The sequence below is a fragment of the Jatropha curcas genome, chromosome 3, assembly GCF_041381405.1.
Source record: "Jatropha curcas cultivar XTBG-Jc1 chromosome 3, XTBG_Jcur_1.0, whole genome shotgun sequence".
NCBI lineage: Eukaryota > Viridiplantae > Streptophyta > Magnoliopsida > Malpighiales > Euphorbiaceae > Jatropha > Jatropha curcas.
The window spans coordinates 26,171,684-26,197,085 of record NC_143153.1 but is presented as its reverse complement, the minus strand read 5'-3'; the positions used below and the strand labels follow the sequence as shown (position 1 = coordinate 26,197,085).

General features: G+C 31.4%; 3 protein-coding genes across 3 annotated transcripts; all 3 read right to left on the bottom strand.

Moving 5' to 3' along the window:
- Positions 1-1,425: 1,425 nt before the first annotated feature.
- Positions 1,426-4,344, bottom strand: LOC105636617 (coniferyl alcohol acyltransferase). The gene is made up of 2 exons (XM_012219939.4): positions 3,864-4,344; positions 1,426-2,515 (listed from the first exon to the last, which is right to left on the bottom strand). Exons 1-2 carry the CDS (start codon positions 4,281-4,283, stop codon positions 1,535-1,537), a joined length of 1,401 nt encoding a protein of 466 aa, XP_012075329.1. The 5' UTR covers positions 4,284-4,344; the 3' UTR covers positions 1,426-1,534.
- A 5,097-nt stretch (positions 4,345-9,441) lies between these two features.
- Positions 9,442-11,909, bottom strand: LOC105636523 (Tetratricopeptide repeat (TPR)-like superfamily protein). The gene is made up of 2 exons (XM_037639938.2): positions 10,489-11,909; positions 9,442-10,362 (listed from the first exon to the last, which is right to left on the bottom strand). The coding sequence occupies exons 1-2, from the start codon at positions 11,549-11,551 to the stop codon at positions 9,605-9,607; spliced, it is 1,821 nt and encodes a 606-aa protein (XP_037495866.1). The 5' UTR covers positions 11,552-11,909; the 3' UTR covers positions 9,442-9,604.
- A 334-nt stretch (positions 11,910-12,243) lies between these two features.
- Positions 12,244-19,606, bottom strand: LOC105636524 (Leucine-rich receptor-like protein kinase family protein). The gene is made up of 3 exons (XM_012219809.4): positions 18,403-19,606; positions 15,983-17,650; positions 12,244-13,055 (listed from the first exon to the last, which is right to left on the bottom strand). The coding sequence occupies exons 1-3, from the start codon at positions 19,346-19,348 to the stop codon at positions 12,478-12,480; spliced, it is 3,192 nt and encodes a 1,063-aa protein (XP_012075199.1). The 5' UTR covers positions 19,349-19,606; the 3' UTR covers positions 12,244-12,477.
- Positions 19,607-25,402: the final 5,796 nt, after the last annotated feature.

Sequence of the window (25,402 nt, the reverse complement as noted above, 5' to 3'; positions counted from 1 at the left end):
ATGTATGTGGGTTCCACATGTCAGAGGAATCCCACAATAATTTTTGATATTTCATAAGCATTTAACGGAAAAATTAACCATTGGAGCTTATAGTAGCATAACGGAATTATAATGGAAGAACTAAAAGTGTAATTTTGAAACCGAAGGTCCTTAAAAATGTATTTGATAAAAACTTAGGTACAATATAGTAATTACCCAAGAAAACCACGTCTATATGAAAGAGCTGATCGTAAAAACAAAACTAAAATATATACTTTGATTGATTGTTGATGGGAATGGAAAAATTATTATAACCGAAGGGTTTGTTGTGACTTAGCTTTCCTATTCTAACAAATGAGAGGACCAAGTCTCAAAGATACCTTCTCTATGAATTTGTCTGTATAGCTGTAGCATGTTGCATTTTTTTTTTTTTTAATAAAAATTCGCTAATTAAATCAATAATCAAATGCAAATAGATCGTAAAGAAAAAAGCTCCTCTCTTGAAGACCGAACACGAAATAAGCTATCATAAAAAACAGCACCAATAGGATTTGTTAATTTTATTGAAATCAGACAATAAAAAATTATGGTGAACTTAGAAAATAAATAGATTTTTAAAATGTTTCACTGGATAAATTATTAAAAGACATTTCAAAAATTTCACTCCATAAAAATTTAAATTTTAAAATTCGTATTATTAAAAAAATTTAGGTTGGTTTTCATCAGGTGCTAATTAATAAGCTTGATTACATTTGGATTATTAGTCTAATTAATCAAAAAGAAATCATCTACTTTTAAATACTTATTCTGATGAATAATCTTTAATATAGCCTAGATCTATTATTCATAAAATTTGTTTAATAGATATACACAATGAGCAGGAGTGTACCTTGATCCATAACAGTAGATCTATGTTATAGATTACCTCGTTGCGACAATTCGATTCTCACCGTAACAGCAGATATGTGTTTCTTCACTCTAGCCTTTTTGTCCGTAAGTTTTCTCATAATGTTCAGAGAATTATCAACAGTTACGGGAGTTTTTTTTCACACTCTTTCAAACAACCTATCACCGTACGTGTTTGATGTAACTGTCACACTCTTTTTTTTTTTTTTTTTCTTTACACTAAGCTGTTGATTTCTTTATCTTTTATAAAGCAGAGCAAGGGTATTAAATCCCTAACTGATCCTTATCCATTAAACCCAATAACTATTATTTTGGGTCACCTTAATTAAAACCAACCCTTTAACCATATGGGTTACATATAGATTATTAAATAATCTAACATATTCATCTATTAATCCATGCTGCAACCCATATCAATAATGTGAAATCTACATCTTCATTTGATCTCATCTATTATAATTTTGAATTTTTAATAATTAAATTCAGTACCTTCAACTACTACCTACAATTAAAAAATAATTCCATCAAATTGCATTATAATGAAAATCCTTGCACACTTCAAAGCAAATTCCATTAATTAATTATTACAACTACATCAAAAAAACAAAAATTAAACATGTTAATTTAACTACATTAATTAATTAACAATCTAGCTGTCCAACTTAAATTTTTGTTCAACGTAGTCCAACTTGAAGGGCTTAAAAAAATTGGAAGCCTCAGTCTCCAAAAATTCAAGTTGCTTTCTAAATAGATGCATATACAATATCCAATCACCATTCTCCAATGGACTAGGCATAGGCATTATATATCCTGCATTGCCACCCCAAGGAAAATGATATGACCCAAAAATTGGCTTTCCCCATCCAAAATCAACCTTGCAAACTGGAAATCTTTGCCCTGAAGACACCACAAATGCTGGTCCATCATCTTTACCATTTGCATATACTTTTGCCACACATTTTACTGGCCTATTAGCCTCCACCCAATCAATTAACCCTAGAAAATGCTCCTTTGTCACTGCTTTTTTTAAAAAATCATGGACGATATCCGCCATCGAACTTAAATTATGATTAACAAGTTCGTCAATTCTCTCACTGTGGTAGGGAATTGAAAGTACGTTTCCGAAATATCTTCCCATCTTCGTATCATTCAACTTGGACCTTCCATCCACAATTATTCCTATCTTTGACATTTTTACTTTACCATTGCTCGGATTACTTTTATTTGCGTATTTCGCGATTAATTGCCACAAAAATGCGCTGAATGACTCGAGTTTAGTACATTTGAATCCACTTGAGCTAGCAATGTACTGTAAATTGGTGAGCTCCTCAGCTTTTACGTAATATATTCGACTTACAATACGATCATGATCATCATTATTAAGTTCAGGTTCTTCTGGAGATATAAATGAGGAAATCGGTACGTATAAATCGTCCATAGAAGTATCAATACAGCGAATTGGACGTCTAGGGTTCAGAAGTGATCGTCTAAAAGAAGGCAGAATAGAAATTGGTTTAGATTGAGCAGTCTCTGCCCATGACACAAGGAACATGTTGGTTGAATAGGCATCTGCAATGCGATGATCAAATGTACATCCCACCACTATGCCCCCACATTTCAGTTCTGTTGCCTGAAAAAATTAGATTAATTATATTAATTAGTAAGGTCAATGTCAATAATTGATTGATTTGTAAACAAATTTAATTTGTCTACACGCTTTATATGTGTGGGGTAGGGACTTTATTAGTACACTATATAGAGATTAGTGTACTAATTAATAATTTTCAATCTTGCATATCTAATTCACATATGTCAAAAAATGATTCCATATTGTCATTTTTTTAATATTGGGAGGATTAAAACATGATCATTATTGTTGGCTAATCAAAACTCAGATATAGACATTTTCAAATCAGTATGAATAAACATTTTCAAGGCATTATGGACAATTTGATCAGACTGTGCCACGTATGTAAATTTAACAACACTCTTTTATTTATTTATTTTAATAAATAGAAAGGTTACCTGAAATGAGTTGACTTTGTAACGCAAGTAAAGAGAGAGAACACGACACTCATAAACAACTCTATAAAATATTTATATATATGCTGATTAAGATTAATTTTGGTTTACTTGAATATATAAATTATAGATAATAGTTTAAAAAAATTTAAACTGTCTCCTTTTCTTATACCATAATACAATTTTTTTGTAATCCAATCAAAAAGAGCTAGGATTTGAAGATTCTTAAATGGATGGAACGTTCTTACTTGTTGTCTGATGCAAAATTAGGTAGGTAGCAAACCCACTTGGAAAAATTGAACTAACTTTTGAAATTAGTGATATTAATTATAATAAATATGAAAAAGAAAATGAATTCCATCCATCCCACATTTTTATATAGATTAAGAAAATTAATTAATGTATTTAAATAATTTTTTTGAGTATTGGAAGAAGAGGTTTCGAACCTTGATCTATAGTCAGTCTCATATGCATTTACCATTGAGCGATGTTTTGGAGTGCAATATACTTAAATAATTAATTGTATGAAAACTTTTTCTAATATATCTTTATATTAATATTAGATGTTATTGCTGATAAAGAATTGAATAAATAAATTATTAACAATTTAATAATTTAAAAATTAGTGTACTTTTGAAAACTAAAGTAACCTATAATTTGTGATAAATGGAAAAAGATATCAAGTCCATCTTTATAGGACTGTGTAAGTATTCATTATTTTATTAGTTTAAAAATAATAATTCCACTTTCAGGCTCCAATTACAAATATCTAATTTTCATTAAAAAGCCAACCCTAAAATTAAAAATTTTATCAGAACAAATTTTGTTTGTTTGTTTTTTATTTTTTTTATTTTTTTAATTAATAAAAGAATTACAAATATATTTTAATGATCATATACTGAAAACAAGAAAATTCTAAATAATAAAATATAAAAAGAGGTAATTAATCAAGTTACCTGAATAGCAAGTACACCATCTTTCTTCTTAGGAACAAGTTTACCTTCAACACTATGATCAGGATTATACAAGTCAAGATCTTTAAGCTCAATATCAGCAAAACCCTCAAAAAAGTCAACACCACGGTTGTTACAGAGCAGCTCAGACTCACCCAATGGGTTAGACACAACTTCACCACCGAATCCATAGTATGACACAAGAACTTGAGCCATGGCTTTTTTAAGAACACTAACCATGGACCCAAACGATGCTGTTTCAGGTTTCTTGTAACATAGAAAAACACCAACATCAAGTGGTGGAAGAAGCAAGTCTAAGTTGGAGAGTGGCAGCCAATGTTCTTGCACTGGTAGTACGGCTGCCACCACCTCCTTCTTTGTCACTGTGACGGTGAAATAGCCGTCATCTCCTTTAGAACTCATATCTTTTAGAGCAACTATGCAAATAATGGTTGGTGTGGATTTGTCAGGGAGAGAAATGGATGTCTATTTATAGGCAAAAATTGGTTATTACAGTATATACGCAGTAAGCTTACAGTTTAGTCTACAGTATAAATCAAACTTATAATAATAATAATAATAATAATAATAATAATAATAAAAGAAGCACAGACCAAGACAAGCTATAAATCTAGAATAGAAGGCAAACACATGGTGATAGTTACAGCAGGACAACGTTACTGAAGATGATAATTCTATTCAAAGAAAACAAATTGAATGTAAAAAGCTGTGGTTTGCTAATGGACTGAAACATAACTCGTTTGTTAGTAGCTCTTTTTGAGTTTAAGCCCAGCCCAAAGTAGCCCATCTTTAATTTTCTTTTCTTCTTGGGTATTTTCACACCTGTAATTTTATAAGTTGAAGCAGTAAAAATTGAAACAAAATTTTTCTTGAAAAAGTACAATGGTTAGTGTATATATTATATCTATAATCTAATTTTGAAAAAAAAAATAAAACTCAATAAAAAGGGAATATTCTTTCCAACTTTTAATAAATCAAAATGCTTAAAGGAAAATAAAAATATCTTTTAAATTTTAAATAGTTTTATCAAACTAGCTATTTATTTTAAATTGATTTATAAATTAAAAAAATACTAATCCCTCTTGCCACAAAATTATACTTCGAAATATTTTTTATACAGTCTAAAAATAGTTAGTTAAATTAGTTTAATTATAATTTTTTTTTCTTATTTTTTCATAGCTAAAGATTGTACATTAATAGCTCTTTGAAACTTTCAAAATAAGATGAACAGTTTGTATACCAAGATTTCAAAATTAATTATTTTAAAATTTTTTCCCGCTATCTAGTAAATTTAATTAATATTAGTTATTTACAAAAATTATTATATAAGGTAAAAAAACATTTCTAAAAATGTAAATTGAACTATTATTTTGTAACACCCAATAAGAAAAGCAAGACTATAATTTTGAGAAACAAGGAATATGTTTTAAGTAAAAAAATTAAATTAAATTAACTAAATCCAAATATCCTATAAGTCAATATTCATACATGTGTAATTAATATCTTGATTATAATATCATATATCAGAGATTTTTTCAAAAAAGATTTTAACAAATGGCAACAATATATCTAAGAATGAGATTGACTTGACTAGACTTCATTTATAAATTCACCCACCAATCAAATTAATGAAAAATAATTTTTTTTGATCGAAACAAATGTGTTTCTAACCATTCACTTCGATAACAACATTAAGTTCAAAGTGAATAAATAGAATATATCATCACAATTACAAAATCACCAATTATCAAACTAAAGAAATGAGTGCATTGAGGGGCTATCTAACCCTAATCACCATATTAGGGTTAGCCATGAGCCATTCTGGTGTTACAGCAAGACCCAAATATCACGTTTACATTGTCAATGGCTTGAATGGCAATAACTTACTGGAAATACATTGCCAGTCCGATGGTGATGATTTAGGGCATCATGTCCTTCCAGTTTCTGGTAATTTCGGGTGGAGTTTTAGTAGAAACATTTTTGGAACAACAGTTTTCTGGTGTGAAATGAAGTGGGCTCATGGCCATGGCATCTTCAAAGTCTTTTGGAACGATGAAGAACTTCGAAGGAGCTGCAATATGAATTGTATTTGGTTGGCTACAACGTATGGTTTGTACTTGAAGGACGCGCGCTTAAATCAATTTCAATTCATGTACCAATGGCTTAACTGAAGCTATTATACCTATTAAGATTTTATATGTCAAGACCTTAAAAATATATATATATATATATATATAGTAATAAAAATTTAACAAAGTTTATTATTATTATATCATAAATCAATTACTTTTGAGGCATGCATATCAAATAAGTTCAATTAAAATTAAAAACCGACAAAAAAAAAAAAAAAAAAAAAGCTTCCATGTCAATAGTGGGATATGAAATTATATACTAGAAGTTATGAATAAATTTTGTAACTTATGTACTATTCGTTTTGTAAATAAATAGAATGATAAAATAAACTTTTTTATAAAGTGTTTTATTTAATTAAATTATCTATTACTTGATTTTTATAATTTATTTGAGAGTATCTCATGTATTAATTATATATGCATAAAAGCAAATTGGGTATTGTATGATTGGTTTTCTTACCTCATGTAGAAAATGTAAGGAGTGAGAATGGTGAATGTCATTCAAAGGGAGCGCTACCCCCTACTGTATAGCTCACAATATTATTCAGATCCATTTACAGCTCACAATGTTATTCAAATCTATTGGGTCTCCCATATATCCAAAATATATATATATATATAATGGATTATATATTTTTTTGCCTAGAGTTTATCAGTAGCCTTATATAAACGAAAAGAAAATTTTAATTTTGTCATCTAAAATGTTTGAATTATTTATGTTAAAAACCTTGGCGTATGAGGCTTGATATTATGGGCACTTTTTTTATAGCATCTCTTTTTTTTTTTCAATAATTATGTTATTCAAAATCAACCGATCTCCAACTAAATCAGGCTCGAGTAACCTAATATGTCTTATTAATTATAAAGAACGGTGGAGTATTGTTATTATTATTATTTTTTTTAGAAGGAATAAGGGAACATTATTAAAAAGGTATTTTGTTTGATTATAAATCAAGTCAAACCTAACTTTTTAAATAGATAGTAACAAATAGTAAAATAGTATTTGATTTGATTTATAAGTTAAAGAAATGACCTAAAATAAGTCAAAAATTATAAAGTAAGGTATTTATAATAAATCTACTTTGGTTGGTTATAAGAAGGTTGCCTTAATTATAATATTATCTTCTTATTTTACAGCTACTCCTTAATTAAGAAAAATACCATAAATGTAAATATAAGCTACCTTTTTTTAAAAAAAAAAAATTAGACATTTTATTTAATTAATTTACTTATTTAATAATTTTAATACATTAGTATTTATTAAACCAAATACTTTAATTATTTTAAAAGTTTTACATATAAATTCTGTTCAACAACAACTTTGACGTAATATTTTGTATTTTGACCTAATCAAAATACTATCTCTGTTATTTATGGTATTCAGTGTCTTAACATTTATACTACTGTTTAGAGTTTGAGGGAACAGATTATAAAACGTTATTACTATTAACGTTTAATGCAATGCTAATAAAACAACGGATAACTATGAAGATATATAACAACTAATTTTGCCAAAGATTGCCATAGTTTTACGAGCAAACTATTTTATTTTTTTAGTTGACTTATAAATTTAAAAATTCTACATTTTAAGTAAAAATTAAATTGAGTGACAAAACTTAAGACCCTCTAAATCAACACTGATTGGTATCAAATTAATATCTTGATTATAATATCAGAACTCAGGGATTTTCCAGATAACATTTTTTACAAATGACAACAACAAATCTAAGAATAATTTGATAAAAACATTAAATTCTCACTAAATAAATTAATATATCATCACAATTACTAAATCAAAATTATCAAACCAAAACCATGAGTGCTTTGAAGAGCTATGGTACCCTAATCACCATATTAGCTTTAGCTACGAGCCATTCTTGTTTAGCTTTAAGACCCAGATTCTACATTCACATTACAAATGGTTTGAGTGGCAATAACGAATTGAAAGTCCATTGCGAGTCCAAAGATGATGATTTAGGGTCTCATGTCCTACAAGTTTCAGGTCATATGCAATGGAGTTTCAGGAGAAGTATTTTTGGAACTACAGTTTTCGAGTGTGAGATGGAGTGGGCTCATGGACATGGCTCCTTCAAAGTTTTCTGGGAATACAGACCACTTCTGAGAAGATGCGATTTTAAGAATTGTTTTTGGGTGGCGAAAGATGATGGTTTATATTTGAAGCACATTAGATTAAATACATTTGATTTGATGTATCCATGGGTTAAGTGAACCTATACCTAAGCCTTTTTTTTTTTTTTTTTTTTTTTTTAAAATTTTTTATGACAGTCAATTTTCTTTCGAGGCATGCATCAAATCATTAGACTCGACTTAAAAATTGATGAAAAAATAAAATTATTTGTATCAATATTGGAATGTGAAATTGTATGCTGCAAATTATGCATAATTTTTGTATTTTTCATGCATATTCATTCAATTTTTATTAAGGGTGTGAAATTGATTAATTCAAACTGCTAAAGTTGATTGAATAAATGGACTTTACCAAATTTATAAACCAAATGGAATTTTAATTAGTGGGTGATGGAACCAAACTGAAGAGAAGTTTTTCAATTTAATTACTTGGTTAACCATAAAACACTCCCACAGCAGTAATCAGGCAATCAATAGAATTAAAAGGGGCAAAAGAGAGGAAAAAACTCTGAAACAACTTACTTTTCAAATTAGGTTTTGTTCAGTTAAACCAAAAAACCTTTTTTTTTTACCAAAAATCGAACATCTGAAATAATGAAAAATCATAAATTAGTAACTAAATTGAACTGACTAATCTAAAAAACAAACCATTGATTTGGTTTAATTTTTTCATTTTAACCGTTCTTTTGTTCATCCTAATTTTTAATGGATTTTAACTTAATAATACTTGTCTACTTCACTACAAGAAAATCACCGATTAGCAACGAAAAATTTTAAACAGATTGATCCATTCTACTTGGAAATGGATCAGAAGGGGATTGGATTAGAAATAGATTAGCAACGAAAAATTTTAAACAGATTGATCCATTCTACTTGGAAATGGATCAGAAGGGGATTGGATTAGAAATAGAAGAGAACCGCTTTTAAGAACGGATTAGAAACATATATTTTAGAAACGGATGGTTCCATTGTTATGTTGACAGGAAACCTGCGAGCATAGTTTAGAAACGGATTGGAAATGGAATTAGACATGAAAAGTGGAAATGGATAACATATCCCTAAAATGATTAGTCAAAAGTTTGACTTATTTTCAAAGGAATAGAAACAGAACATGGAAACGGATTTTGGAGAACGGATCGATTATATTTCTAACAAGTTGAACATGATTAATATTTATGCTCCAACTTGAGAGAAAGAGCATTATGGAAAGTCAAATATTGTATATATAAATAGCTTATGGGATACAAGGAATATACTTTCCTAATATAGGTTAGAGAAACTTATATATACAATTCTTGACCTAAGAAACATGTATAGAACACATTAAAATTCAGTTTACAATGGCAAAACAGTCTTAGCTAACCAATACATACTTTACACCAAGGCAACCAAGCTATATCGTTCTCTACACATGAAGTAAAGACTAGTATTCCAAATCACCTTCTAGAGTTCTATATGAATGACACAAGACACTTCTTCTTTTGATTGCAACATTAAACCATCCAAAACTGCATATATAACTTCCCCATCAAAATGACCTCTATCTTCAACAGTAAATGCATAAGATTTCCCATTGACTTCCACTAGGCTCTGTCCTGGAGACTTCCTCACTCTATTACTTTTCATCATTGTTCTTATCCTTGCAACTCCATCCCACCTTCCAGCTGACGCATATATGTTAGCCATCTCCACATATGGAAAAGACACATTAGGTTCAATCTCAAAAAGATGATGAGCAGCATATTCACCAATCTCAATGTTGCGGTGTATCTTGCAAGCACTAAGCAATACACTCCATATGGCAGTGTCAGGCTTGATAGGCATATCCTGAATAAACTTCAATGCTTCTTTTAGCTTTCCTTTACGTCCAAGAAGATCCACCATACTGGAATAATGATCCAATCCAGGATTTATTTTATAAATTTTGGTCATCATATTGAAACACTTCCATCCTTTCTCAAGAAAACCGCCATGAGTGCAAGCTTGGAGTATGGCAAGAAATGTTATGTGATTTGGTTTCAATTCCAACTCTATCATCCGATAGAAAAGGTTCAAAGCTTCTTCAAATAATCCATTCAAAGCACAACCTGCGATCATGGTTGTCCAGGAGACAACAGTTCCATCAGGCATGGTATTGAACAGATCCCAAGCATCATTTATGCTTCCACATTTTGCATACATGTCTATCAACGCATTGCAAACTACAATATTATGTTTTAAACAATTAGAATTGGCATAAGCATCAATCCATTTTCCAACTTCAAGTAGACCAGTATGGCCACAACCTGAAATAAGAGAAAGTACAGTGACCAAATCAGGTTTCTCACCAGCTGCTTCCATAGCATTAAACAGAGTCAAGGCCTCATCCATATCACCTTTCTCAGCATAACCACTTATCATTGCAGTCCACGTAACACAACTCCTGTTACATGTGCTGTCAAACAAACATCTTGCAGAGTAAACATCTCCACACTTGGAATACATAGATATAAGAGTATTAACCACATGAATATCTGAATCACAACCAAATCTAATTCCATGAGAATGAACTTGCCTACCTTGAAACATCGTCTCTGGCTGTACACATGAAGAAAGCAGGCTAACGATAGTACTAATATCAGGAAAGAATCCATCCCGCAGCATCAATTTGTAAGTATTCAGAGCATCAAAAAATTTCTCAAGATATGCATACCCTGCAATCATAGAATTCCAGGAGACTAGACTTCTTAAACCGACTTCAATTCTATTAAAAATTGACTCAGCCATCTCCAAATCACCACATTTAGCATATAAAGATATCCAAGTATTAGCAACAGAAACATCAAAATCTATTCCAATTCGAATTCCCAGTGAGTGAACACCCTTAGCTAATTCCAAATTGTTAATACAAGATATTGCCTGGCTAGTTGCCATTATTGTAACTGAATCCGGCAAGATCCCAGTAGACCTCATGTCCTGAAAAATATGAAACACTCCATCAAGAATGCCCATTTGCGCAAAACCCATAAGCATCACATTCCAGGAAGCAACATCCTTTTTAGGCATTTCTACAAACAGTTTATAACCGATGTCTGGTTGATGGCATTTCATATACATATCAAGCATTGCTGTTTGTACAAAGATATTGGAGCAAAATGGGGACTTTACTATATGGGTATGGATGATTTTGGAATAATCAAGGTTGGACATATTGGCGCATGCTTTGGATATGAAAGGGAAGGTAAAGTTATTGGGTTTTATGCCATTTTGTTTCATTTGGCGAAAGATGAAAAGGGCTTTTTGGGCATTGTTCTGATTCACAGCTTCTCTTATTTGAGAGTTCCAGATATCAATTGTCATGGACAGATTTGGAAAACGGTTCAGGCACAGTGGAACTGAAGATGTAACCATCTCATATTGCTTTCTTGGCGGAGAACTAACTTGTAATTAAATCAGCTCTGTTTGAAGCTTGGAATGGCAAGCCCTCTTTGTTTAGTTAACAGCAGAACATCAAAAACTTCTTCTCCCTCGTTTAATACTATCATCTTTTTTCAATAATTTTCTTCCTACAACTCGCTTTCTACAATAGCCGTAAATAATGTTTTTTTATAAATAATTGGTTATAATATTGAAATTAGTTAAAAGTATTAAGTTTTGAATTTATATTATGTATTTAAAATTATAAAAAAAAAATTTCTTTTTCAAAAAATTTATTGTTAAATATAAAAAAAGATACATAAAAATGATAAAAATGGTAAGTTATAGTAGTTGTTGATGACCAGTAGTAATGGCAGTCACTAAATGTTTATGATGTTTCGAAAACCAATAAATCATTTTTTTAAAAGATTATATAAAAATTAAAAATGGAAAAAAGGCTTCTTATTGTGTTACAAATAAATAAATATCTATTTCAATCTAATAAGTGCACCTTCTATGATTTTTTTTTTTTTTTTTTTTTGTTAAAACGATGCCTCATCAAATAAATAAAACCCAAAAATAAAAAACAGATAGGACTACAAAAATGGAAAAAAAATTGTAAGAAATAATATTATAACCATGCCATGCTCTTCAAAGTCTGCACTGAAACATAATATTTTGTCAGCTGAAAACACAAAGAATTGCAATCCTTTTCATTTGAAGATCAAACTCGAAAACACCGTCAAATAATGAATGGATTGGTTGTTCCTTTACAAGAAAATTTCCCAAAAAAAGAAAAAAGTGATAATTAGCCCCAAATCAGAATGCTAGAAAACAATTAATGAAAAAAATGTGAAAAAAAAATGGACAATTGGGTCAAGGAATGACAAAAATTAATTCCTAGACACATTTACAAAATTTCAAACAGATATAGAACAGAGATGCTCCAAGACTTGTCTGATGTTAGGTCTCTCATTTATAGGGAGAATACACCGTAGTGATAAAGCAAGCAAATCATCCATTGCTTTCGACGGTTCTTCTCCCCCTGAAAGATCTCTGTCAATACAGTCCATTCGTCTACCTTCTTGATCACACAACCGAACCCAATCTGGAAGATCAACTGCTCCAGATTGACCAGATATTATATCACCAGCACTTCTTCTGGTTAACAATTCCATCAAGATCACTCCAAATGCGTACACATCGGCTTTAAATGAAGGGGTTGGTTTAGATGCACTAGCAAGTTCTGGAGCACAGTATCCAAGTGCTCCTAGATTCAGTATTTGTTCTGCAATACCAGCAGGTGTCATCAAGCGGTGAAGACCATAATCAGTAAGACGGACATTATAACCAGAACCTTCTAGAAGTATATTTGATGGCTTCAAATTTCCGTGGAGAATGCCTCTGTCGTGAATGTACAAGAGACACTGAGCAACATCAACAGCGACTTTCAGTCTTTGGCTGAATGATAAAAGTGAGTACCTTCGAGGTGTAGATTCTGTATAACATAAATTGATGAGACACTCATCAGCTAAGGGAGAAAAAAAGCTCGTTGAAAGATTAAAAAAAAGCCTTGCAAACAATTCTACAAGCATGTGCAAGTGATGCGAAGATCTCTCCAGTATCTCCACGATTTTTTCATGGTCAGTACTAGGAAAAATTAGTAACACCATCTAACCTAATTGTATCACGCTAGAACTGATATATTCATTGACTACTAGAATAGCTCCATAAAAGGTTTTGGACACTGTTGAAGATTGTTGTGATTCCCCAAGTCCCCAGTTGAAAAAGGGAATATCAATATGATCTTATAGGTAATGACCTATGTGAACTACTGACAATGAAAACCTAGTTTTGGCCTCTTGGTTAGGCCCAAACCCCGAGTTAGTGACAACTCTATTCTGAAAATAAAGGTTACACCTATTAGATGAAAAGAGAAAGATATAAATAATAAGATATAGAAGCCAATCTGGCAACTTTCCATTTTAGTCATCAACGTAAACTCTAGTCCTACTCCCATAAATCCCATGCCAGTTAAGATCACATACCATGCTGAAGCTAAAATGCAAATCACATGAGACCCCTGAATTTCGAACACACTGGAAACATGTGCGCACAAACAGCCACAAATAGTTATAACCTAGCAATTCAAATCCAAGTTATGGTGCAGTAACTTAACAAAAATCAGACTCTAGGAAATTTTTGTCTGCCCAAAGCTAGATGAAAAAAAAAAACTCATGGCCAAGCGACATCTCAAACCGCAAGCAAAAGCACATTCTCCCAGTTAATAACCAGACAATCTGGCGCAGCCAATCAAATCACAAGGGAACAAGTGCATCATGATCAATTATTTAAACATGTGCAAGTGCAAGGCATATTTCACTTGAGCCATAGACGCCTCAAGGAATTAAAAACTTAACCTTAATGTAAAGTTTTTCAAATTTCTTCCTCACTATTTCAATCTTGGACACTTAAATCCATCCTTTTTTAAAGCCACTGCTGCCGAACAGTCTCTGATTCTCCTCCTGAATTAAGGACTTAAGCAACAAAGCAGCTAACTAGAACTGCACTCTCGCAACATCTACTTCTCATACCCCTTCCCTTTTAAGTGCCAATGGTTTTTTTCTATTTCCAGTTGCAGAACTACTTAAAACCAAACACCTTGTTCTCATTCTAACGTTTACTACATCCATATTCATCTCTCAAGCATATTAGATCAGTTACTATTCATCATTCCAGTATTTCCACCAGAACTTATCCAAATAGATATCGTCGCTGATGATCCTACAAAGATCTATGGAAAGGCACATGTAGGGGGTGAGCAAATGGTAATGTTAACTGAAAACTAAACCAAACTGGTTATATTTCAGTAATTCGGTTTGGTTAGATTTGACTTCAGTTTTTGTTAAATTTCAGTTAAGTTTTAGTAATAAAAAAAATAAAAAAATAAAAACCAAAATTAACCGATTCGAAGATGTATGTTGAAATTTCTGTCATTTTGTGTTTGTTTTTTACTTATTTCTAGAGTTTTGGTTTGGGTTGGGTTTCCCTCTTCGATTTTATGAAAATTCAAACCAAACAGACCAGACCAACCACTCCCTCACCCCAGCAGTAAGGTCTACAAAATCCACTTTAGAGTAACTATGTAAATTGGCTTACTAAATTATTATTAGCATGAAAGGTTACTGTCTACTACACTACGAATGTTCTGCAGATGCAAACACTACACTGACCTTCAATTCCGACATAGCTGCCAAAATTTACAATTTTATGTGATCAACAGAACACTGCTCTCAGATCTATACTAAGACTACAGAGTTCCTAAAGAGGTACTTGTTAACTAATTAGATTATGATAAACCAGTCTACTCTCAGTTTACTCAAACTGGTTACTACTCATTTTCAGAGACTAAAGCTAGGATTTGTGGAACACAAGATTAGGGCTCAAAGATAACGAGGCAGATATTGTCTTCAGGCAAAGGAGAAAAAGTTAAGCAAACAAATTTAAACGTCTAGCTTCATACTAACAGGATCTAGGACTCAAAACCTATCAAGAAATGACACAAGTTCTAGGTGTTAGAAATTGCAGCACAGCACAAGAAGACATAATTGCTTGATTTTATTCAATGAAAAAACTGACTAATAGGCATTACTTATATTTTTAGACTCAGTTCCTAAGCCCACAAGTACTTGAACTCCATTTAAAAACTAAAAATAACTATCAGACTTACTAGGACACCATTTTAAGAATAAATAGATGTAATTGTAAGCAATATATTTCAGCCAACCCCATTCCTGCAAAATTGTAAAATTATCAATACATCCTAATGAATAGAAGTACCTGAACAATTGTTACAATAAACAGTACCTAAAATCATTAATCTAGTTCCTGTCTAAGTTTCTTTATTTATTGGATCAAAAAAAATCCTGGAATAAGCGAAGAGGTTGTCAAAACATAGACAAACCCCAGCGAAAGTAATGATAGTATCAGAAAGCTGTAGTATCCAGATAGTTGCAGGTTCCAGCTTAACTCAAGCTATTCCAGTGACGAGGTCAAATTGGCTGGCTGAGATGCAGCATATTAAAGAACAAAATCATAGCAAAATTCAATTAGAAGTAAAGGTACAAGACTATGTACAGATATAACATTTTCAAGACCAAAACAGCAAACCTTCATGTTGTGGACTGCAAGGTTCTGAAACGTGCCACATCATGGATCTAAGCATTTATGAATAGGCATTATATAGAACATGCATATCATAACACACCATGCCCAAAATGAGGAATAAGTTAAAAAACCATAAAAATGCCCAAATGCAGGAATAAATATATCTTTTGTAATACCCTATTGAAATTAAGACAATAGTTTTGCACACAAAAATTAATAAGCTAAATACAGAAAGTTATCAGGAAATAAAATGCTTACCATATAGATGTAGGGCCAAGCTGTCCCCCTGGATATAGTCTGCTAGAAGAAGTCTCTCTTGCTCTCTAGGCCCCCAATAATATGCTCGCAGTGGAACAATATTGGGATGTTTTATAGAGCCTATTCTTTTAACTTCCTTAGCAAATTCTTTCTTATTTTTGACCAGTCCCACCCGCAACCATTTCACGGTCAACATATGCCCAGTGTCTAGAGTGGCTTTATACAGAGTTCCATGGCTGCTTCTGCCAAGAACTTCTGCAGGAGCTCGAGATAACTCCTCTGCAGTGAATGCTAGTGAAGCATCAAGGAAGAATAGCTCTCCAGCCAACCGATCTGGAGAATAGACATCCAGCTTCACAGATTGTTCATGTGCCTCGACAAAACGAGGAGAGGAAGTTCGTGGAGAGTCTGACGAGGACTTCCTACCCGATGTTGTTGGACAATTCTCTAGCAAATTAGGATTTGAAGACACCAAGCTAGCAGCCACACCCCCAGGAAAATCATGCTCAACAATTTCATTCGGAAACTGTTTCTGCCCAGATAATGACCTTGAATTTGAAGCAAGCAGGTGATCATTTGAAAAACTCAACAATGTTGGTGGGTGATGAACATTCGAGTGGAATTTGAAAAGGGAGGATCGAGCAGATCTTTCAACCTTAGCATCTTCCCCTGAAGTTTGGTTCCCAAATCTATTTCTTACATGAAATTCTTTTTGATGTACCCGATGATAGGCCAGTAAAACTAAAACCATCATAGTCAAAACTGCACCAACAATAATTGCTATTGTAACACCATGCTTTGCACTATGATGTTTACCATGGCTAGATAGTTGATTGGGAACAGAATTTGTTGATGGCTCATCATTTGGAAATATCAGCAAGGAATTCCCAGGACGAAATGAAGAAATACTAAATTTGCTTCTCAGGTTTTCTGGAATAGTGCCGCTTAAATCATTATAGGACACGTTGAATCCAATTAGGCTGGATGGAAGCTTATCAGGGATTTTACCCTCAAAATTGTTGCTGGATAAATCAAGGTACTGCAAGTAGGTAAGTTTGCTCAATTCAACTGGCAGCTCCCCTGATAAGTTATTGTTTGAAAGAGTAATTGATTTGAGATTTCCCATGTTACCAACTTCTGAAGGCAACCCACCTGTCAAGGAATTGTGGGAAAGATCAAGAGACTCCATCTTTGGATAGGAAGGTAAATATAATAATTCACCCATATGTGAGCCTTTCAAAGGAATTGGCCCTGTGAACTGATTTCTTGAAAGATTCAGGTACGTCAAAGTCATTGAAGTAAAGAAGCCACCTGGGATAGGCCCACTAAGTTGATTTAAACTGAGATCAATTGCCAACAATCCCTGACTGGCCCCCAGTTGAGAAGGCAAGTTACCCCCTAGGGAGTTATTCCTGAGGTTAAGTTTGCTTAATCTTAAAAACAGAGAATTTAAGTTTGGCACGTTTCCAGACAACTTGTTTGAACTCAAATCAAGAACCTCCAGAGTGGCTTTCCAATTCTGCATAACAGACATGTCACCAGAGAGATTATTTCTACTAAGATCCACAACTGTACATTTGTCAATAAATGCAGGCAAAGAGCCTGATAAACCATTTGAAGAGAGATTTAAAACATCCAGAGTTGACGAACTAATTCGATGTAGAAGACCTGCATATAGATAAATGCTGCATATCAGAGAGACAACAAACTGCACTAAGTCACCATGAGAAAATTAATTCACCACAGAACTCGCACGGATGGAAACATGAATCATAGATGATATAGCATTGAGTAATCAGAACAAGTGGATCATAATATGCACGCCCATTTACAAATTTTTGATAGTGATCAAAACCAAACTTCAAGTAATATTCACATTCTATTTATGATTGTAATGTAATTTCGTGTGTGTCCATATCCTCTCTTCAATTCCTTTTCTCTAAACTTCTATTATTCTATTTTCAACATAGAAACCTGATAAATTACAATGTGAAAATATTCAGTCTGCATGTAGAAAGTCACAGAATAAAATTGAAGAACAAAACAGTGCACATACAGTTAGAATAATTTTCCTAAATTGCAACCTAACACACTCAATTTTGCCTGCAACGATGCTAACAGCAAAAAAGTAGACAAGTCAAGAACATCATACCAAATAAAGTCACTTTCACATGGAAAAGAAAATAAAAAAGATGAGGGAAGGAACAGTCCAACCCCATATTCTCAAAATCAATAAAACCAGCAATTTTGAATATGTAAAGATAGATTTAATCTTAAAAATTAGTTAAATTTCATAGAAATTATTACTTTCCATTGACTAAATATTCCAATAGAAATTCTAACCAAAATAGAAAAAAGAAATATATGTGCAACAAATCAAAAACCCAATAATTACAAACAGAAGATACAGATTCTATTACCCGTAAATCCATTGCTACTAAGATCCAATTCTTCAATTGGCATCGACCCATTCAAAAATTCATCCGGAATTTGTCCAAACAACTGATTATTCCCCAATCTAAGTACCCTTAAATTCAGCATAGACAAAAATGAAGGTAATTTCCCATTAATGCCACTGTTACTTAAATCCAAACTTTCCAAATTCCTAAACAAAGCAATCACCTCTGCTCTCAGAAACCCACCATTCAACTGATTTCCGCTGAAGTTGACAAAACGCACCGTATTAGCCAAACCCGAAGCATTCTCTACGCTGAGACCACCAAGCTCACCATAGAACTGATTATCACTCAAATCCAAATGCTCCAAATTAATCAATTCACTCAACACCTCACGAACATTACCTCCAAACTTATTAGAATGCAAATCCAGAACCCTTAATTGTTGCAGATTCCTGAACGGAACCGGCAAACCAACCGGAAAACCACCTTCAAAACCATTCATTGATAAATTTATATATTTCAAGTTCCATAACTCAGCGATCCGACCTGGGATCGGCCCAGAAAACTTGTTGTCTGATAGATCCAAGTACTGAAGCGAGCTCATGGATCCCAATGTGGGTACAAGTCGACCCGTGAACTGGTTACCAGAGAGAGATAAGTTCCGGAGTGACTTAAGATTGAGCAAAGTAGAGAACTTGAGGTCACCAGCGAGACTCAGGCGGTCTAGGGTAATGGCGGTGACTGAACTGGTAGAAGTGTCGCAGGTGATGCCGGGCCAAGAGTCCGGACAAGAACTCCGGTTGACTAAAGAAGATGGATCCCATGCTGAAATGATTTTGTCAAGCGGGTCGGACTCAATACCCTTCTTGAACTCAAGTAAGGATCGGAGCTCCGATTGGTCAGAAGCTGAAACTGAACTGAAAATAGTAAAGAATAAAAAGAACAAAGTGAAATAACTGAGACTCATTTAGAAAGAAAGAAAAAAAGAAGCATAAAAAAAGCTCTAATAATTCATCTCAGAAAGAAACCCTAGAATGTAAAATTAGGGTTTGCTTATAAAGACATAGAGATAGAGGAAGAGGGGAAAAGTCCGTTAAAAATGGCGGTTTAGAGGTCAGGTGGAGAGTGTTGGTTGGTGGAAGTGAGTAACTACAGACTGTAAAGGAAAGGACAACTCTTTCTCTCTATCTCTTCCCTTCTTCTCCTCCGTCTCTGTTATTCAGCGTTTTTTTCTCTTCTTGTTTTTCCTTTCGGTTAATTACAAAACCACTCCAAAATGTGTCACAACATACAGTTTGATCCTTTTATTATAAGTTGTACGTTGTAGTTGCATGGGTTTATGTATTATCCCTCCTGATAATTTTTTTGTCCTATTTTTTTTTTATCCGTTCAAAATTGTTGTTTTTTTAGTGAATAATATTTAAAATTTATTATTTTATTCTCATTTAATATATTTTTTTTTCCTACAAATATAATACTCTCCTTTCAAAAAAATCTATAAATATAATAGTCAAATTATTATATTATTATAAATTTTGACATAAACAAAATTAACATAATAAAACTCTATTTATTTAAATATTTAATTAATTTCAAGAATAATTTAACATATATTAAGAAAAAATAAGCAAATAATTGTAGTTAATCATATTAACAAATTTTCTTAATCTACATTCAAATTATATTAGAACACAAATTATGGGACAATATAAGAGTATTATTTACATAAATTTAAATATTAAATATAATTATTAAATTTAGACTAAGAATCATTATATAAGGGTATATATTTATACTATATCCAACATTTTATTAGACGATGTTTGATATTTTAAATATTTCATGCACAGTATATATATAAATAAAAAATTATTTTAACAGATAAATAAATTATCTCTAATAAAAAAATTATTATAGAGTGACACTTGAAATAAAGCAAAATAAAAAAATTTGTTATAGAGTGACACTTGAACTTAGATAGAGGTAGTATTTATACAAAAATTGTTTCCTACTTTCATTCTACTCATCTCTATCTTATTTTCTTTTTGCTCTTTCATGATTGTATAACTAAAAATTAAAATAAATTCTACGACTAAATATAAAAATTTATGTGTGTATTTTTCACGAAAATCTCATCACATCCCAAATTTTATAAGGAATTTATTATTTTTCTAAAATTTTAGATTTGGTAGTATTGTGTAGTGAATATAATTTTTTAAATAATATTTTACATATTTCAGTTATCTAATACTTCAAAAGTTGAAAAATATTATAAATATTAATATTTTGTATTACTAATGATTAATATTTCACATTAATATTTGACAATATCCAATCTAATTTAACAGGTCAAAGTGTTAAATAGAATGATTTTACAAGTTAAAATATTTAATAAATATAATTTTAAAAATCAAAATATCTAACGAATTAAATTAAAATTTGAAAATCCTAACATTTGAATATTGATACTCCAAAATCAATAGCTAATCAAGCCTAGATTGCTGGCCTTAATATGTCTGATTTTTTTCTTTTTTTTTGTCCTCAAATGGTCTAGTCAAGCTTGATGCTAATAGTTTATCTTCTAGTCTTGTTTGGTTAAATATTAAATTGGAGAATATTCTTTCTACATAAAATTCAGTCGATTGAATAATAATATTTTTAAGTTGAATACTATTTCTATTTTAATGTGTTATGTCAATACAAAATATTGTTTATAATAATATTTCATTATTATTTTTTTATTTATAGAGAATTATTAAAATGTTAATAGAAAAAAAGCTCTAAATATAAATTAATAGAATCAATAACTATAAAATATAAACGATAATATGCATAAATAACAATACGTGAAATTAAGGTAGAGTGTTTGATTTGGCAAACTTTTTATTTCAAATCTATTCTTAATTTATAATTCAATTTACAAATAAATAATTCATATTGACCAAACTTACATAACTTTTAAATTATACATGTCAAATAGACAATATTCTATGGGTATCTACTTAAAAATAACTTAATTTCTTAAAATTATCCAAAAAACATGTTACAAGTCAAGGACCTTCTAAAAATTGAAGGTGATATTTTTAAAACTACTAACTAAAATAGTAGGGTGACTAATATTAAGAGAATAGCCTCCAAGCCACCTCCCCCAACAATCACGGAAAACACCACCACTAGTCAACCTCGGATTAATAAGACTACTACCATCACAATTTAACTTGACCCAACCCTCTTGAGGCTTAACCTAAGCCACACAAAATTGCCTACTAATTCTAGTCGAAGCAACAACAGGAGTAGAAGAATTCACAATATCCAAAGCTATTTTAAAAACACAGCGATTTAAAGCAAAAACAGCAACAAGTTCAGTCTGAAAAACATACAAGTTCCTCGTTTTTCAAACTCACCAAATAGCAGCTAAAAACCAATGATGCCAAGAGATTTCAAAGGGAACAAGCGTGTGCAAGGATAAATTTAAACGCAACCACAACACAACATCATCCATCCCAAAAAAATTAGGAGGCAAACTCCACTACTGCCATCATGCTCGCACCACAACACAATCATGAAAAAGATGCAACAGAGACTCCTCCTCCATAGAACATAAACTATATAGACTAGAAAGAATCATACCTCTCTGAAATTGAAAAGAATTAGTTGGCAAACGGCTATGTAGAATTAGCCAAAGGAAATGTCTCAATTTAGACAAACAATCAACAGACCAAATCCATGAGAAAGAAACAAAATCAATACCAACATGCATCTCCTTCAATAATAAAGATAAATAGGCTGCTAACAGAAAACTCACCATTAGAAGAAAAATTCCACAAAATGGAATCCTGAACAAAAGCAACCAAAGAAAGAGGAACCGCATAAATTAAGCATGTAATATCATCAGAAAGACAGGTACGTAACACAGAAAGATCCCAAGAACCATTATGAATAAGATCACCCACCCGAAGATGCTCCTCACCCCAGAAATAGACCCTACCAAATCCACTGAAGGACCCACAGGCAACCAAGAATTATCCCTTAAACTAGGCTTGGCCACGGTTCCGGTTACAAAACCGACGGTTCCGACGAATCGCATAATTTTAAATTTTAAATTTTGAAGACTGGTTTAAAAAAAATTATTTGAACATAAAAAATTAAAAAATACACCTAAAAAATTAAAAAATACTTCAATTAAATTTATTTTTTTAAAGACTTGAACTGTTGAACATAATTATTTTTTAAAAAAAAAATTTCAACTGAATTTTTTTTTTTAAAGTTTGAACATAATTTTTTAAAAAAAAATGGGCTTGAACTTTTTTTTTTTTTTTTTTAAATTAAGTTGCCTATGTATCCTCTTTGGGTTTAGAGGAATTAAAGCCCACATAGTTCTTACTTACCTTATACCAATTTCACCCCTTTTACCTTAATCGCTATTTGCACCACTGGTTGATGTTCCCGTTGAGGACCCATCGTATAAATCATATAAATCTTCATTTTCTTTTGGATTTTCTTGGACTCTTAGTTCGGCCTTAGTCCAATCATCCACGCATGCTTGTGCTTCTAATGAATCGGGTGTCATACGAGATCGTGTTTCATCAAGTATGTTTCCTCCTTGACTAAAAGCTTGTTCAACCGCAACAGTGGAGACCGGAGCTGCTAAAATTTGTTTTGCAAGTAAAGAAAGAATTGGAAAAGTATTTGCGTGACGACTCCACCAATCTAAAATTGGAAAATCAGTATCTGCATAATCATCACCAAACTCAAAAGAAGTTGTTAGATAATTATCAAATTCAGAAATAGAACTGGATTCCCTTGTTCTTTTTTGTCTTTGTAGTAAAACTTATTGAGCAACACCAACACCACTTACCCTTTGTGTTGGAAATTGTTGAATATTAGATTGAGAAGAAGTAGAAGTAGAAGTAGAAGTAGATGAACTAGAAACTTGAACAAATTCATTATATAATTGCATAATATTTTGTTTAACTTCATGCATTACTACATTTATATTAACATTATCTTCTACATCAAGATTTAATACATCATAATAAACAGTCAAATAATCACATAAAACATCCATTCTACATCTAGAATCAAATACAATAGCAACAAGATAAAGAGGTGGTATATTTTTAAAATAAGATAACCATTTTTTTTCATTGAAAAAATACAATCTTTTAATAAATCATCCTTTTGAAATTCTTGGAGTGCAGTAACAATATTAATACACATAGGTAAAAATAAATGAGATGTGGGATAATAAACCCCACTAAATTTATAGGTAGCATCATTAAAAATTTTTAAAATATCTAAAATTTTTGCACAAATCTCCCAATTTTGTGGATATAAATTAATATCCTCAATATTATTAGTAACAAAAAAGCATAATAATTCTTTATAAGAAAAAAACTCGTTTAGTAATTCATATATTGAATTCCAACGAGTTGGGACATCCCTTGAAAAACGTTTTGGTCTTTTATTATTTTCTTTACTAAATTTAGCCCAACTTTTCATCACTTGGGGATGTGTCTATAAATATGAAATAGCTTTTTTAATTGGAGAAATAAAATATTCAAGAATTTTTAAACCATCTTGTACACTTAAATTTAAAACATGGCATGCACATCTTATATGAAAAAATTTTCCACCAATATTTGGTTCACAAATTTTTTTAAGTTCAATAATTGATCTAGTATTTGCAGAAGCATTATCAAATGAAATTGAAAAAATTTTTTTTGTCAAATTATATTCATCTAAAATTGAAACAATTACTCTATAAATGTTATTTGCAGTATGTTTATCATCAAAAACACGAAAACCAATAATTCTTTTTTGAATTTTCCAATCATCATCAATCCAATGACATGTAATACCCATATAAGAATGCATTTGCCAATGATCACTTCAAACATCACAACAAATTGAAACACGAATTTTCATTTGAGAAAATAAAAGCTCTGACTCTTTTTTTCCTTTATTATATAAAGAAATAATAGTTCGTTTTACAGTATTTCTTGGTACTCTTTTAGCAGAAGGATTTAAAGCTTTTTGAAAATAATTATTAAAACCTACTTTTTCACCAAAACTAAAAGATAAATGTTCCATAGAAATCATTTTTGCTAATTCTTCTTTTTGTATTTTTTCAGAATATTTAAATAAAGAAAGGTTAGAAGCGTACCCGGAAATTTGTGTTTGAGACCGATCAACTCCTACTTTTATTGGATGTTTTGTCTCCAAATGCTTCCAAAATGATCCATAGTCGCCCGCTTCTTTAAATTTATAAGATTTTCCACAATAATTGCAAATTATATCGTATATTTTCTCACCTTTGAATTTTTTTGTGAAATGAATGGAGAATATGTCGGAACTTTGTCTTGCTCTTGTAACAATTTGTGCTCGTTGCTCTTGCTCTTGCTCTTCATCTTCTTCTAATTACTCATTAAATTCAGATTTTTGAGTTGAAATATCCAAATTTTCATTTGGATAACCCTCAAAATTAAATTGGTCGGGAATCATATCATAGATGTCGTTTGTAGGGATAGATAATTATCCAATCTTTCCCTTGCCCTTACCCGAATTTGAGTTTCCTCCACTTGCCATTATGTGATAATAAAATATAATTTAGAAAATTGAATAAAAAAAATTAGAGAGAATAATTACTTAATAAGAGAGATTGTAGAGTAGAGAAGAATAAATGAATAATATAGAGTAGAGTGTAGTATATTGTAGAGAGAGTAAGTAGAGAGAGTTGAGATTTTTTTTGTAATGAATTTGTAAATAAAATGAGGTATTTATAATAAATCCAAAAATTCATTTTTTCAAAAATACCCTTGAAACTAGCCGTTATGTAGCCGTTTATGGCTGTTGGGAGGGGTAATTAAGAGATTTCACAACAAAATTAAAAAAAAAAACCAGATCTGACAGTTACAACGGCTAGAACCGCCGGTTCTAACTGGCCGGAGAACCGGCGGTTCCAGTCCGGTTCCAACCGGTTCTCTAGAACTGTCGGTTCTGGTTCCTAATTTTCTGGAAC